Genomic DNA, 17,245 nt, shown 5'->3' with positions numbered 1-17,245 from the left:
GGCACGTCATCTCAAGGCCAGTCCAGCATCCCGTGGTCCATAGCCGCCAATCCTGTGCCAAGCCGTCCACACCTTGGACAGAGACAAAAAGAGCAGAATCAGTCAGCTGGAAAAAGGAGGCTGCCATTTGGACCTGCAATCAGCCAGGCAGTGATGACTGGTGGCTACCATATGTGACCTGGCCTTAAACAAGACGGCAAGTATTTAAGGCAAGCGTTTGTTTTTTTTTTCCTGGCAGAGTTTTGACCTGGTGTCACAGACCGAACGGTCCGCCCCTAAAATTAGTCCACCTTTTGCATCTGCACATGCGTCATTTCAGACCACAGCAGCACGTCGAGACGGCGTCTCTTCACCCGAAGCGATCAAATGGATTAATGGGATTATTAACCCATCAGATGATAAAGGTGAAACCTCTTAAATCATTCTAAAGTCAGTTTTTAAGCAGAAACAAGGCCATTTTAAGCAGAGAAACGAGGCAAAATTCCGTGACGCTTTGAAATGTCAGACGTGCAGTGAACGCTGTCAGCTAGCAGCTGTTTAGCCGCTGCACTCTGATCACTTCTGGTGCCTTTTATGATGAAATAATGCTGAATTTATGTGGAAGTGATTGTTGTACAAAAGTTTTCAGATATCTGTTGTGAGATAGATGATGACTGGTGTGCAGTTTGAAGCAGAAACGGGTGATAATCCGTGAACCGCGTCATCGGGGGGGGGGGGGGGGGGGGCTTTTTTAGGGGGCCCGTCCGGTTTGCGACACCGGCAATAAATGAGGCAGGCCTGTATTTAAGGTCAGGCCTTTTTAAACAAGGAAATACAGTATATGTATATTTTTCCAGTAAACCGTTCCTTGCCAAAGACACCAAAGCCACTGGTTTTCACAACCATACATGTTCTCGGAATACATCTGTGATGAACGCCAGTTTCCACTGGAGATACTTCAGTTTCTGCTCCCTCTCCGTACCGTAGCTTTAAGTGGTCTAGGGTTGCCGCTGCACCTATTGGGGACTCTGCCAGTACTCTACTAATCCAAATCACAATGTGGCAACATGTTTAAATCAGCAACACAGCAGGTTGTTTTCATTTTCAACACGAGGCAAGAATTTATCAACCAGAGTGATCAAGCCAACGCGATGCCAATTGAATGCCACGATATAAATTTCCAACGGTGGAATGATCCATGGTGCAAGAGTGTGCATTCATCCATTCACTTTTTAAGCCATTTGTTTCCTTTTATGGTCATTCGGGGGGACCCCATAAGCAGACCGTCTATCGTAGGGTGCAGCCATTCTTCTTTTTTTTTCTCTTTACTTTGGAGAACAAGTTCCTGTCTTGGTAATACCTCCAGTGTCACCTTTACCTCAGACAGACGCCGACCGCATCTGTTTGACTGCTCGTCTTTCCACACCCACTTTAACATCACATGTTCACCCGCTCCCTGATAGGAGCTCACAGGCGCTTTGTTGCAACATCACTTTATCAAAAACCGAGGAAAGAAATTTAAGAAAGAGAGAGAGAGAGAGAGAGAGAGAGAGTAGAGAGAGAGGAGAGAGGAGAGAGAGAGAAACAAAAACTTTGTTCTATGTGGCGCCTCATTTCAATAAGCGCGTCCCCCGGTGACAGAAAGGCCGAAACGGTGATGGAGGGCCAGAAGTGTAAATCACAAAGAACAGTGATAGAGATGTGTGGAAAAACGCGAGAGCTGCAACAACGGATGTGTGCCCAGGGAACGTGAACGAGAGGTGAAACGACGATTAAAAAAAAAAAAAAAAAAATCTCGGAACAAGATGAGCAAATGAAGATAGAGTGCTCTCAAAACGAGGGCATGTGAGAGGACTGGAGAGAGAAAAAAGTTGGAATGAGCCAGACAACAGAACGAGGAAAGGCTGGAAGAAAGAGATGACAGCTGCCAGCGTGATGAAAGGCGGAGGTAAAAAAAAAAAAAAAAAAAAAAAAAAAAAGAAAAAAGGGGAGAGGATCTAAGCGAGAAACAAAAAGACAGACAGTGAGAGAATCGAGAGGGAGCAGGGTGAGAAGGAAGCCGGGTAGGACAGGGTAAGTATGGCGACGTCTCCCACCAAAATATAAAGGAGATGAGAAAAAAGATTTATGAAGGACGAGGACGTGGTATTCAAACTGTGAACATGCTGATCTTAAAAGTTCTGTCGGGGACTAAAGAAGTAAATCAGGCTGAGTTGACAAACTAAAAACCTCTTTGCCTCTCGTTTAAAACTCTTTGTTCGCCAGGCTGGCAGGCCGAGCCTCATGGGTTAGCCAAAAGCTGAGTTTACGTTGTTGCAGCACTGATAGTTATACTTCAGAAATATGGGTGGTGCTGTTCACATTTATATTGCTTTTCCTCCATTGTTAACTATTGTACCCGGCAACGATTAGCTCTGTTTTGCGCCCGTAACAGGTCTCAGTCACAAGTCGGGAAAAGTCATAGTTATTCAGAGCTCGGTGGACTCCCATCCATCTCAGCCTCACTTGCTATCAAATCTGGATGTCTCAGGGAAGGTGCGGTGCAACTCTTTGCAACTCCAGGTGGACTTGATGTATGCTAGGTCCTCGATACTGATATCTTGGGGTAATTCTTTTTGTACCCAGCATGAAAATTGGACTCCTAGGTTCACTGAGCCTGTACTGAACAGGGCTGGGTTTGGCTGAGAGTCCAGCCAAGCTTCTGAAAATTTTCAACCGTTCAAAACTGATAAGTTTTAAACCGAGCAGCAGTCTGACCTTCATGGGACAAACGTTAGCTGGGCCATAGCACTGCCCAAGAAGATTCCACATCACACAATGGAAATAAGTGTTTTCACTTTTTTTGTGTTATCTGTGTATTTTAGTGTACACTATAGGTTGCGCTCTTATATAGTACATTATTTTACTAAATAAATGCACTGAATTATTGCACTGAATGGCACTTTTGTATTTTTTTTATTTATACTACATTGTTTCAAAAACATTTTCATATTACACTACTTTTGTGACCCCAAGACTGTGATAAAGCCATATGTAACACCAAAGCAGTTTGTACACATGAACAAAAATATATAAAGATTATTCATTCATTCATTCATTCATTCATTCATTCATTCATTCATTCATCTTCTATCGCTTAGAGATTAAAGATTTGAAAATTTTCAGAAAACACATTTTATATTTTCAGGTTTAGGGAAAGAAAAATTATGTGTACAGCATTCTAGACAAATATATGCCTTGCATCCAGAAAGCTGAGGTTATTCTAAACATTTTGATATGCAACACATGGCATTATACTATATGCAAGTACCTTAAAAATGATATTACTAAAGGTATGGTAAAATCAAGAAAATGTCCTTTGACTCCAGAGGATTAAAAAGTATCATTTGAGACGGTACAACACACAATCCAGACAACTAAAATCAAACCTGATCACAACATGTTTGCACTGATTGTTCTCCTTTTTCAGCCAAGTATGGTAATATGGTAATATCGAGGCAGTTTACTTTTTATTGCATTATTGGAAGGCAACGAGTCACACCATGGTATATTGAGAATTACAGAGAGAAATACCTGAAAAAGACTGACTGAAAGTATCACATTTGTGCCGAATATGAAATATATTATGATAACCAACGCAGAAATGGAAACTTAAACCCTTCCAAGGTTAATAAATAAGTAAGACGACTCAACAAAACGCTGCTTAATGTTATTGCATTAACCTCATATTAACCTCACCAAAAGTAGCATTTGTATTCCACCACAACCCTCTCAGCTACATTTTGTTTTCTTATGTCGATGTCTATGCCATTTGTTTGGTTTGACCTTGTAGCACTTTGTCGGAAAATGTAACAGAAATAACACTGTTATGACTGAGTGAGAGCTGAGGATTCTTACCCAATGATGGGGTGCTTGAAGCCCAGCTTGGCTGTGGTCTGCTGAATCTCCTTCTCTAGCCATGCCTGAGGGCGGACAAGGTACTTGACGAACTGGGACACCCACCAGACAGAGGGGTCATCGTGCAGACGCTGCAAACGCGGCGACAGATCCTCAGGGACAGCCAGCGGCAGGTATGGTGGCCGTGGGTGGAGGCTATCCACGATAGGCAACTCCACAACTTGGATGTCCTTGTCATGAGCCTCTCCTGGATACAAAAGAGGGCCTGTTACACAATCTGAGACTCAACATTCAGTAAATATAGACTGCAAAGTAACGTCCCAATTATGCCATAAGACAATTAGGCCACCTTTTACCAAATCACTTGGGGGGGGGAAGCAAGGATACACTCTGATCATAGCCATCTGTAGTCTAGGTGTCAAAATGCATACAATGGACATGTTAAAACGTGCGCAAAATGCTGTATAAAAGGACTCACCCATTTCTTGAATTCTCTTAATAGCAACTTCAAGAAACAGATAACCTTCTACAACATATTATCAGTTCATTTCATGGGGCAATACATGAATTCATAGAAAAAACAATGACATAACAGGTAGTTTCGATCCTCATCACAAACAAACAAATGCTGGCCTCAATCTTTCCCTGAAATGGTGATCTCTACATGCCCTAATATGTTTGCTTCAGTAATTCTACCAATACATTCACGCTAATTTGCTAAGAATGGAAGCGCAGACACCCACCTTTGAATCCAAGTCGTGGTGGTGATTTTGGACCTATTTCCCAACTTTGGGTTTTGTAACTCTTGCGGTTCTGACCTCCAGATACTTTTAGTTTACTATTAATTATTAAATAACTATAACAATTAATGATAATAATAATAAGGGCATCAGAGATTTCTCACGTCCGCCAATCCAGATCAGGATCACCTCCACAATTCAGTGCAGTCTCCCATGCCCTAATATGTACCTGTGGTGCAAATTTGGTGAGAATTCGTGAAATAGTTTTGACGTAATCCTTAAAAGCCTATAAAGTGAAATCCTGAGCCACAATCTGGATCACCTCCAAAAGACAGTGGAGTCTTCCGTACCCGGTGTAAATTTGGTGAGAATCCGTGAAGTAGTTTTGATGTACTCTTAAAGGCCTATAGTGAAATCCTGAGCCACAATCCAGATCTAGATCACCTCCAAAATACAGTGGAGTCTTCCGTACCCAGTGCAAATTTGGTGAGAATCTGTGAAGTAGTATAGTGTGTGTGTATATATATATATATATATCCGGATCCAGATCCAGATCACCTCCAAAATTCTTCCATGGCCTAGTATGTATCTGTGGTGAAAATTGGGCGAGAATCCGTCAAGTAGTTTTGATGTAATCCTTCAAAGCTTATATAAAGTAAAACTTGATCCAGAATCTAGATCACCTCCAAAATTGAATGAAGTCTTCCATGGCCTAATATATATCTGTGGTGAAAATTTCATCAAATTCTGTGTAATAGTTTTGATGTAATGTTGCCAACAGACAAATAAACACAAATGATTTTATTCCATCCTTGGCAGATGTAATACTAACAGTAGAGGTTTTCGCCCCTTCGAGTGCTTGGACTCCTAATAAGTCACCCAAGGTCAGCAATCAAGATCACAACTCTGATCAGGATCAAAGATGAGTCATTTGGGCCAAAAGTCAGTAATCAGACTCAAAGATTGATGATCAGGATAAAAAGTCAATGAAAAGGAATAGACAGAAAAAAAAAAAAACGTCCACAGAGATGCAAACAGAGGTCTGTGGGCTTTTGGCAGACGTATCTGCTCTCTGACACATCCAGTATTTGTGATTGGCAGCTGCTTTTAACTCGTTCTCCCCTAGAAGGCCAAGATAAGCGCCTTTAAATCTAGACTGTTTAAGAAGACGGGGGTGACGGCGATCTGGTGGTTGGCCTCTTCCAGCTGAATCCCGCTTGGCAGTGGCCACGGGCGTCAGGTTGAGCGGGGCTGATTACGAAGGTCACGTCTTTGGGTGCATGCTGCCAGGCCTTCAGGCAAACTGAAGCCAAGTGGCCGCGGACACAGTCACAGCTCGAGTGCACGCACCTGCACGACGAACCCTTACAAGCACCCCCCCCCCCCTGCAAAAACAGACAAATGCACGTCTTCTGGAAGATTTTTAACTAATTAGGATCCAAATGGACTAAGGAAACACAACACAGTCGCACAGTCTCAGCTAATCCCATCTCACCAGCTGCCAGACGCAACAGTCCCTCTTTCAGTCTTAAAACCCAACATGCTTGTGTGGGCAAAAAAAAAAAAAAAAAACCCAAAACAAAATAACTCTGAGCTTGATGTTCTTAAAGACTAAAATGTTTTTTTTCTCCGACGGCCGCCGAACGTAACGATAATCTGTTCGCGCAAAACTCACCCAAAATGAATGGCCGATTAAGATGGCCTCTGGCATAAAGGTGACATAAAAACACGTTAAACACAAAGTGTGAATCAGAGGCTGGGACTCTGAGTGTGGATGTATGCGAGCGCACCGACTGAATATAAATTGGGAGATGCATTAAATATTGAATAGAAAAAATATATTCCCAGGCCTGTCTTTGCTTATATAACAGGCACTGGCATAATTCACATAAAAGGCAGGAGGGGGGTGTATTTTGAGGTTTGAACTTCTTGGCAGGAATGTACAGATAAGCAGTACGTCTTCCTCCCACAGCTACTTAATTAGATCACAAAGCTCTTCTGATTTCATCTCGGCTCCAAAGCCTCTGCATACATACATACATACTGTACGCTTCATCACTCAGCCCGCAAACTCACACCTGCAACGCCACATACGCTTCCATAGCGACTTGTTACTGACACAGCCTGGCTCATAAGTATTTGGACATGATGCGTTTTTTTGAATTAGGCACAGTCCATCCCTCGTCAAACCCTCTAAGTAATTGGACTCACAGTATTCTAAACACTACGTCATAGTACCCGTCAACATGAAGGCAGTAAGGGCTACGGGTCTTGACCTTCACCCAAGTGACGGACCTGGAGCTGACTTTGCCAGGGCAATTCTGGAAGTGTGTGCCACATTTTCTCCAAATCTGGTCAAAATTCAAATGCTTTTGCCAAAGTTAATGCGTTGAGGGAAATGTCACGGGCCATGTTGACTGACCCAGCAGGAGGACCTGACCGAAACAAACACACATACGACCATGGCCAACTACAGAACTTCCACCTCTGTGTCTGCCAAATTTGGTGTAAATCAGTGCGGAAAACTGAAAGTGAATGAATGAATAAATTAAATATTAATAGTAATAGAAGAGAACACTGATGGACATTATGGACGATGCCAGTCACCCCACCCTAGTAGCCTCTTCAGCCGCAGACTGCTCCTTCTCAAGTGCAAGATCAACAGGCTGAAAAACTACTTTGTCCCTCAGGCTATCAGACTGTAGAACCTGGTGGGAGGAGGAGTAACAAGAAGACAGGGGACGGGAAGGAGAGAGGACAGTAGTAGCCACTAAGGCACCAGTGGGCAGTATTTCTGGTATTGATATTTGTATATACATTTGAAAATGTTTTTTACTTTCACTTTTGATACTCTGTGAGCTTCTTACCCTATACAATGCTGCTGGAACCTCAATTTCCCTGAGGAGTCTTCCCAGGGATTAATAAAATTCCATCTAATCTAACCTCTCTAATCTAGTAACGGGACTTTCACCAAAAACGTATAATACCTAAGAAAACCGTAATTTTATTATATATATATTTTTTTTCTGTGTGTTTATATACAGCACTGTTCAAACATTTTAGGCATCCCAGAGTTATAATAAAAGTAGCATTTGATGCCTCTCCTCCCCCATCCACTTTTTCATTGACATGTCAACACAAAATCAGTTCCAACAAAAGTGAATATGTGAGCTACGTTTTTTTTTTATCCGGGTTCTCGCCAGCGCAGTTGCACACAGGGGGTCCCTATGCTGTGATTTAACCAGTATAGACTGACTTTTCTATTTTTTTCCCTTTCTTTTTTAAATGACATGTTGCACGTTATTAACATAACCGTTAGCAATACAAACTGGCCCTCAAAATGCAGGAAATAGTGTTTCAATGGGTATAAATTTCAAAATTTTCTGGGTGGGGGATGCCCCCAGACACTCCTACAATATTAGCCCCTGCAATGCACGTTGCACGGCTACGCCCCCGCTAAATTCCCCCCTATGCTGTGAAAAAAATACCTGTGAGAACCCTGTTTATTTCATAATAATAATTTCTTTGTAAGTGCTCGGCCAGTAGAACACCACACATACATAGTTGCAAATGATCATGCAATAATAAAACGATTGTAAAACACAATTACTCGTACTTTAAGTTGCATTTTGTTTTTTGAGGTCCTGCGACTTATACTCTGGGTAACTTATATACTGAAAAATCACACGTAAATAGAACCCAATTTTCATATAAATTATTATTAAAGTTGAAATTCATCACACATTTCAATTATTTATGGAGATTTATCAGGTTTAATGATTTATGATGCGTTAAATGTGCTTAAAACCTTTACACAGACTATATATGTACCAGAATAATGGTTTTGCCAAAACATATAGTGAAATAACAGTCGACAAAACAGTCTCTCCACTCATAATACACTAAAACAGAGTTTGTAAGCTTAAAAAAAAAACCCTTTTATGTCTTTACACAGCAAACAGCATTGTGTTTGCTTTTGTGTTCTCAGACTCTCTAATAAGGCAGTAATATCTCTACAGAGAAGCTCAAAGGAATACACACTCTGGCAATTAGCCCTTGATCAACGAACTATTGTTCCACAAGAAGACTGCAAAACACTTTCCCCTTTGAGGGATCTGAATTCAGTACACAGATCTGAGAGACGGTGCTAACCTCTCGAGCTGTCCACTGGACATAAAGAGTAAAGAGTGAGATCAACGTGTACGTACAGTGCATCTGGAAAGTATTCACAGCACGTCACGTTTCCATATTTTTGTCATGTTGCAGCTTTGGATGGAATTAAGGAAATAACCCGTTTGTGTCCTGATGATTTGTTGACATTCGTGGTGGATTTTACGGTCGCAAATTGAGTGTTAAAACATTTGTGACCGTAATCCAGCATGAACGTCCGCAAATCATCACACACAACAGGATTATTCCCATTCTAATTCAATTCCATCGTTTGCACGGTTTATTTTCCTGTAAGTAATTCAGTCGGTGATTGTTGTGAAAGGTGCCAGTCGGCTCGTCAAATCTTAACCATTGCAACAGCGTCTTCGTGCCAAACTGGAAATTCTGTGAGCAGACCCACAGATTTTGCCATCCTCGTCAGCTGCATTGAGTTAAATCCACGATAAATGCACAATCAATCCCGTTAAATCCACGCATTTTGGCATCATGGCTCCTGCACTAGTTTCTGTCGGTCTCAGGTGACAGCGTCATTGTTGACACTGAGCATCAACGCAATACATCAATGTGAAATGGTTTTAATATTTTGCCACCGTGATATTTTATGGTTTGAAATCTCACACGATTAACCAATCAGATTTGCGAAAAAAAGTAATGGATTAGCTAGAATTCCTTTTCCCCTCAAAATTCTACACATAATTTTTTTTGGTAAATTTATATATATATATATATATATATATAAAAAACAAAAGAAAAAAAAAAGAAATCATACATACATACATAAGAATTCACAGCCTTTGCCAGGGAGCTCAAAATTGAGCTCTTGAGACGTTCTACAGCCTAACTGGAGTCCATCTGGGGTAAATACAGCTGATTGGACATCTGCTGTTTTGAAGGTCCCAAGAGTGAAGCAGATAATGTAACAATCGTTCATTTCTGGAAACTAGCACCAAAACTGGCACACATACTCCTTAAGCCACCTTGACACTTGCATGAATTTGATCCCTGCACTGTCGCGCAATTCGTTGTGCCAAGGCCTCCCAACTTGATACCACACTATATAAAATAAAGCCTGTGCCATATCACTTCATAGTCGATGATGCAGGACCAATAAACTGAAACACTCCTTGTGCCTCAGGCCATCAGACTGTACAGCTCCTCACTCAGGGGGAGAGGAGTAACAGAAGACAGAGGATGGAAGGAGAGGAGCAGTAGTATTTATATTGCACTTTGTTTTCTTTCACTTTTGATGCTCTGTGTGCAGCTAGTTATACAATGCTACTGGGACCTCAATTTTCCCTGGGGGGAGATCTTCCCAAGGGATTACTAAAGTTCCACTTAATCTAATCTAATCTAATGAAGCATATGCTCTCAGAACTTGGCTGATGAAACGATTCTCTCATTGCTCCAAGAATCCAGAGATATTATGTACATTACAGGTTATCTTGTGCTCACTGAGCGGTGGAGAACGCATTTGGAATCTTGTCTCAAGGTAATTATTTATAATAACTATACTGTAATGGATTGGTAAACAGTTGCATTTCATTCCTTCTTATGAGTTAGATAATGTATCTGTCAAGTTATGTATTATTACAGATATAGCATCTTTTCATAATCTGATTTCAGACTGAACTCCTCCTCATGTGCTTAAAGTGATGTCAGTCAGTGATATCACCTGCTGGAGTCAGTGGCTGTAAAGAAAACCTGCATCCTCTTGACCCTTTCTGGAATACTTGGACAACCACTGGTCTAAGGAGTTTTTGTGCAGAATTTGTTATTAATATTTTCTTATCTCCTGCACTACAATGAGCACAGTGACCTCTATCATCCATAAATGAAGAACTACGGATGCACCAGTACTCTTCCTAGAGCTGACCACCTGTCTAAACTGAGTGATCGGGGGAGAAAGGCCTTAGTCAGGGAGGTGACCTAGAATGCGATAGTCACTCTGTTAGACCTCCAAAATTCCTCTGCAAGAGAAAAGGAACCTTCCAGAAGGACAACAATCTCTGCAGCAATCTACCAATCAGGTCTGTATGATAGAGTGGCCAGATGGAAGCCATTCCTTAGTAAAAGGCATATGGCAGCCCACTTGGACCTTTGGCAAAAGGCACCTGAAAGACTCTCAGAACCATGAGAAACAAAATTCTCTTGTCTGATGAGACAATGATTAAACTCCTTTGGCATGAATGCCGGCATCATGTGTGGAGGAAACCAGCATCATCCGTAAGTGAAGCATGGTGGTGGCACATCATGCTGTGGGGATGTTTTTCAATGGCAGGAACTGGGAGACTAGTCAGGATTAGGGCTGAACGATTAATCGAGTAATTCGAATAAATTCGATTACAAAAAATGTTCGAGGCAAATTCCTGTGCCTCGAAGCTTCGTTAATGTTGTAGTACATATGCCAGGCCTGTGTGTGCGCTGTAATGTCCCCAGAAAAACAAACAGCAGAAAGTAGAGCAAGCGCTAATCAAATTAGCACAAACGCTACAGTTTCCAACACGACAAACAGAATGCAATAAAGCCTTTAGGAAAAAGATGGTCCACGCTGATCATCTGAAAGTAGCTTACTGTACATTTAAAGCAAAGCAGTGTATTTGTTTTTGTAAAAAAAAACAAACAAGTTTTGTCTGCTGGCCGCTTCGCTCCGTCCCGGCCACAGACAGTCTCTGGAAGAAGTCCCTCTTTCTTCTGTGTTTTGCTTAGACTCGCAATGAGTGTTTTGCTTTTAATTTTTGCTTTTTTTGGGCAACACACAATGCTACACAAACTCAACTCAAATAAAACTCAAATAAAATAATAATAAAAAAACAGTGACTGCGAGCTGCATGTTCAACCTCCACTGAAAATGAAATGCATTGGCTGAATCGCAGAGAGAGAGTGTTAAAAAAAGAATTCATGCAGGGGACCCAGTCCACCACCGTAATAAATAATAAAAATGGTTAAATTTTACAAGTTGGGGAAAACAAAAAACAGAAAGCCACAACCCATCGCCATTTCAGCAAAATGTCAAGACTTTAGCTAAGCTCCTGACACCAGAAAAGATCCAAAACTTGTAAAGATGTAAAGTAAGTCCCTTCGGCTGCTCCCTTGTTTGCACTCGGGGTCGCCACAGCAAAATCCAAGGTGGATCTGCATGTTGAATTGGCACAGGTTTTATGCTGGATGCCCTTCCTGACGCAACTCCACATTACATGGAGAAATGTGGCAGGGGTGGGATTTGAACCCGGAACCTTCTGCACTGAAACCAAGCGCATTAACCACTTGGCCACCACCCCTGATGTGAAAAAATAAATAATAACGCAGTGACATTGTGCCATTACTTAAGGGAGAGCCCTGGACTGTTAATGTTTTAAAACGCAAAAATACTTTTTATCCGATTACTCAATTAATCGCCAGAATACTCGATTACTAAAATAATCGATAGCTGCAGCCCTAGTCAGGATTGAGGGAAAGATGAATGCAGCAATGTACAGAGACATCCTGGACGAAAACCTGCTCCAGAGCACTCAACCTCAGACTGGGGGACAGATCATCTTTCAGCAGGACAATGACCCTAAGCACACAGCCAAGATATCAAAGGAGTGGCTTCAGGACAACTCTGTGAATGTCCTTGAGTGGCCCAGCCAGAGTCCAGACCTGAATCCGATTGAACATCTCTGAAATTGTTTGTGCACCAACGCTCCCCATCCAAACTGATGGAGCCTGAGAGGTGCTGCAAAGAGGAATGGACAAAACTGCCCAAAGATAGGTGCACCAAGTTTGTGGCATCATATTCAAGAAGACTTGAGGCTGAAATTGCTGCCAAACGTGCATCAACAAAGTATTGAGCAAAGGGTGTGATGTACTTCTGTACATATGATTGCTTACTTTTTTATTTTAATAAATTTGCGATAAAAACCCAAAACTTTTCTCATGTTGTTATTATGGGGTGCTGTGAGCACAATTTTGGGGAAAATGACTTTACTCCATTTTATAGTAAGGCTGAAATAACAAAATGTGGAAAAAGTATAGTGCTGTGAATACTTTCTGCACAGTATAGCACTGAATGAAATGAAAGAGGTGAGACAATGAATGCCATATTTAAAACAGCCTAAAAGAAGCTCATCAGCTCAAAATCTCCAACTTTCCTCTTTTCAGCATTTTACTTACTCATACTCGAGGGTTTCTTTCTTTTATCATTTAAACTTGCAATAGGAATCTATTGCTGATTGGACAAAAGATATACATTTTCATTGTCATGTGTGTAATAATTTTAAGGTGGATCCCAGTGGGCATAGAAAAACACAGATTCTGCTTGGAACAAACAGACTGAAAAAAAAATATATCTGTATAGGTAATATATCATTTATTTGTAATGCAGTTTTGTCCTCCCTGCTTAGAAAAGTGCTTCCAACTGCCTGCACTTTTGCACAATTTTGACAACAGCAATTTCTGGATTCATAAATTGCAGTTCCAACCAGCTGCGCTGTGGCAACACCCGGAAGAAATTCATGAGGAGCCAAAAGAAAATAGTTTAGACTGTTGGTGCTGTGGGACGTCAGCCTCGACTGTATATCATCCAACAGGACTTCGTTTCAACTGTGGCTGCAGATGTTGCTCAGAGGTCTGTTATTGTAGTTGCTGGTATGTCTGATGCTGACAAGGACTCAACATATCTGATAATCCTGGGTGGCAATGGTTTTTTCCCCCTACTGTCGCTCTGGATCTCTCAGTGTAAGCTGATTTTCAGTCTGCAGTTGTGCCTCATAACCACTGGAACCGGTATAACGGGGCAACTAATGCAAAGATCAACTGCTCTTTATTGAATATTCCGTTTTTGCCATGTTGCTATATCACAGAAGTGCATGCAAACAAATATACAAATATCAATGTTTATGAGTTCTATGGAACGAATATTGCATGAGGTGAAAGATGGAACGTACCATTCAACGAGGCAAAGCCTGGTATGAAAAAAGCATTCATTATTTGTCTTATATAACAGCTGAAATAGATCCCTGTCATTTGATATTTTATTAATCTAAAAACAGAATAAATTTTATAGGCTCCCAGCAGTTATTGGGCATCAAGCAGTGGAGTATTACAAGCTTTCTAATACTGCGTTTACACATAGGCAAGAATGTCATATCTGCGTCATTCTTGGCACATTTCTGTCATTCTTAACCTGAATTAACGCATCAGAATAGGTTTCTTAATAGTGCGTGTTGGTGCGTGATATTCGTGATTTTCATGGAGCATGTTTCTGGCTGTCAAAAAATCTTCCATGAATGTCACGCACCACCCTCATTTCGCCTCACGTCATGGAGGTCGCAACTGAGCGTGTTGATCTGTCTTGATTATGTAGCTTGATTATTAGGCAGTATTATTAGACGGTATTGCTTAAATTTTCATTGTTACGCAGATGATACCCAGCTTTATCTATCCATGAAGCCAGAGGACACACGCCAATTAGCTAAACTGCAGGATTGTCTTACAGACATAAAGACATGATGACCTCTAATTTCCTGCTTTTAAACTCAGATAAAACTGAAGTTATTGTACTTGGCCCCACAAATCTTAGAAACATGGTGTCTAACCAGATCCTTACTCTGGATGGCATTACCCTGACCTCTAGTAATACTGTGAGAAATCTTGGAGTCATTTTTGATCAGGATATGTCATTCAAAGCGCATGTTAAACAAATATGTAGGACTGCTTTTTTGCATTTACGCAATATCTCTAAAATCAGAAAGGTCTTGTCTCAGAGTGATGCTGAAAAACTAATTCATGCATTTATTTCCTCTAGGCTGGACTATTGTAATTCATTATTATCAGGTTGTCCTAAAAGTTCCCTAAAAAGCCTTCAGTTAATTCAAAATGCTGCAGCTAGAGTACTGACGGGGACTAGAAGGAGAGAGCATATCTCACCCATATTGGCCTCTCTTCATTGGCTTCCTGTTAATTCTAGAATAGAATTTAAAATTCTTCTTCTTACTTATATGGTTTTGAATAATCAGGTCCCATCTTATCTTAGGGACCTCGTAGTACCATATCACCCCAATAGAGCGCTTCGCTCTCAGACTGCAGGCTTACTTGTAGTTCCTAGGGTTTGTAAGAGTAGAATGGGAGGCAGAGCCTTCAGCTTTCAGGCTCCTCTCCTGTGGAACCAGCTCCCAATTCAGATCAGGGAGACAGACACCCTCTCTACCTTTAAGATTAGGCTTAAAACTTTCCTTTTTGCTAAAGCTTATAGTTAGGGCTGGATCAGGTGACCCCGAACCATCCCTTAGTTATGCTGCTATAGACGTAAACTGCTGGGGGGTTCCCATGATGCACTGTTTCTTTCTCTTTTTGCTCTATATGCACCACTCTGCATTTAATCATTAGTGATCGATCTCTGCTCCCCTCCACAGCATGTCTTTTCCTGGTTCTCTCCCTCAGCCCCAACCAGTCCCAGCAGAAGACTGCCCCTCCCTGAGCCTGGTTCTGCTGGAGGTTCTTCCTGTTAAAAGGGAGTTTTTCCTTCCCACTGTAGCCAAGTGCTTGCTCACAGGGGGTCGTTTTGACCGTTGGGGTTTACATAATTATTGTATGGCCTTGCCTTACAATATAAGCGCCTTGGGGCAACTGTTTGTTGTGATTGGCGCTATATAAAAAATTGATTGATTGATTGATTGTGGCTGGCGTGCCTGGCTGGCTTTTGTTTGTCTTCTGTTTCTGTCTTTTGGTTTTCCTTCCAGGTGGTGCGCGTTTAGGACTGAGTGGCTGTGTGGCTGAGTTATCAGGACCTCACCCTGATCACCTGAGGCTCGTCAGGACTCACAGCTGTGGTGCATCTACACGGATTGGAACATGGTGGCATTTAAGTCTGGAGTGCACAGTGTGTATTTGCCAGAGACTCGACCTTGTGACCAGACGGGTGAGATCGTTGTCTCGAGAGCCATCTCATCATCAGTGGATGCAGAGAACGTCCAGGTTTGATGCATGGTCTGTGAAAGAGGAGAGGGTGAGGTCTCACGCTCGTCAGCCAAGAATGTATACTTCGTGGCATTCGTGACGTGCCGTCATTAAGTGTAAACGTTTCAGAGCTCAGCTGTGATGCTCTGCAGGAGGCCAGTGAGGCTGACCTGGTCGGTAGCTTCCTCCATGGTGTACAATGGCAAAGTGGAAAACACCAAAAAGTTCACAATATTGCAGTCGGCCAGTTCGTGACATCACACTAAATTCACTATCTGGTATAGATACGGATCCACTGATCCAACTGCTACACATCTATCATGATAAATAGCTTTACCTCGAGGGTTTAAAGCATTGTAATAACCGTACATTCTCTTCATTTTTCTATCGCGCCAGCCTCCTTGTAATCCAGAATGGAGACGGCACCTGTCCTGCAGCATATCGGTCACGTGATTGAAAACCCTCTATAGCTGAGTGTTTGTGCTGTTTGCCTTTTACTTTCTTTATGGCAGCAGGGAATATTTTAACGAACCAGGAGGCAAAAGACAGATTTACTGACAAAGAAGGCTGATCCTTCGGATTTCACATTCACTACATCGTTTTGTTAATGAATGACACATTGCTGCTGTGCACAACATGAGCCTTAAGCAAGCCGCTAATCTACAACAAGTCTGATGGAGTTTTCATACAAAATCCACCCACAGTTGAATACACAAGACCTTACTTTAATAATGTAATATCGTAGCCAAAGTAAGACTCAAGCTACGCTATGGTAACACCAGTCCTGTTTTTAAGGTGTTAGATTATCAAACTAAACTGGATAACTTTACTTAATTAGCTGCTTCTCAATCAGACGCCTGGCTAGTGTGTACCCTGCCGCTCACTCAATGACCGCTCAATGATCGCCTATGAACCTGTGTAGTAACAAGACTATGTGGGATCAACGAATGAATTACATGCACTTTTCCACTGTAGCTGATTCCTTCCACGTCGTGCTGTTTATATTCAGATGTTTCAACGTGAGCGCATTTTTCGTTCGAAATTTCGAACACTTCACCGAAACTGTTTCTATCCATTTAGCCCATTATGTGAGCTAACGGTTTCAGCCCTAATGGTGTGTTGCATTAGAATAATAGTTGGCTGGATATGCCAAACAGTAAAAATTAAAGACTTGAATGACAAGAACTACAAATGCTGTGAGGTAAGAAGAGAGGACAGTCATCTCATGTGAACTGGCTTGCAACAGTTGAGCAACCAGATGGCATATATGGATCTATAGGAGGACATTTGTGCGACAGAAACTGCAGAAGGTAAAAGATGTTGGAAAAAGGACACATGAAAGGCAGGAGAATAAAGAAGAAATGACTGAGAGAGCAAGAGATAAGAAGGGACTGCCCAGGAGAAGTAGTAGTCAAAAAAAAAAAAAAAAAAAAAGACGACAGGTGGGGGATGAAGCATGCTAAAGCAATGATGAGCATTACAACATCCTGTGAGGATGTAGCAATGAGGAAAAAAAGAAGTGG

General features: G+C 41.7%; 1 protein-coding gene across 1 annotated transcript in view; it reads right to left on the bottom strand.

Annotated features, from left to right (window-relative positions):
* The window catches only part of fut8b (fucosyltransferase 8b (alpha (1,6) fucosyltransferase)), a 255,849-nt gene that overhangs the window by 17,476 nt on the left and 221,128 nt on the right, over positions 1-17,245 (bottom strand). Inside the window, 1 exon segment of the mRNA XM_034161646.1 lies at positions 3,877-4,123. Within this exon segment, the coding sequence (XP_034017537.1) occupies positions 3,877-4,123 (247 nt within the window).

Source organism: Thalassophryne amazonica, chromosome 21 (assembly GCF_902500255.1).
Source record: "Thalassophryne amazonica chromosome 21, fThaAma1.1, whole genome shotgun sequence".
NCBI lineage: Eukaryota > Metazoa > Chordata > Actinopteri > Batrachoidiformes > Batrachoididae > Thalassophryne > Thalassophryne amazonica.
The sequence above is the reverse complement of the archived record's forward strand: the minus strand, read 5'-3'. Positions and strand labels throughout refer to the sequence as shown.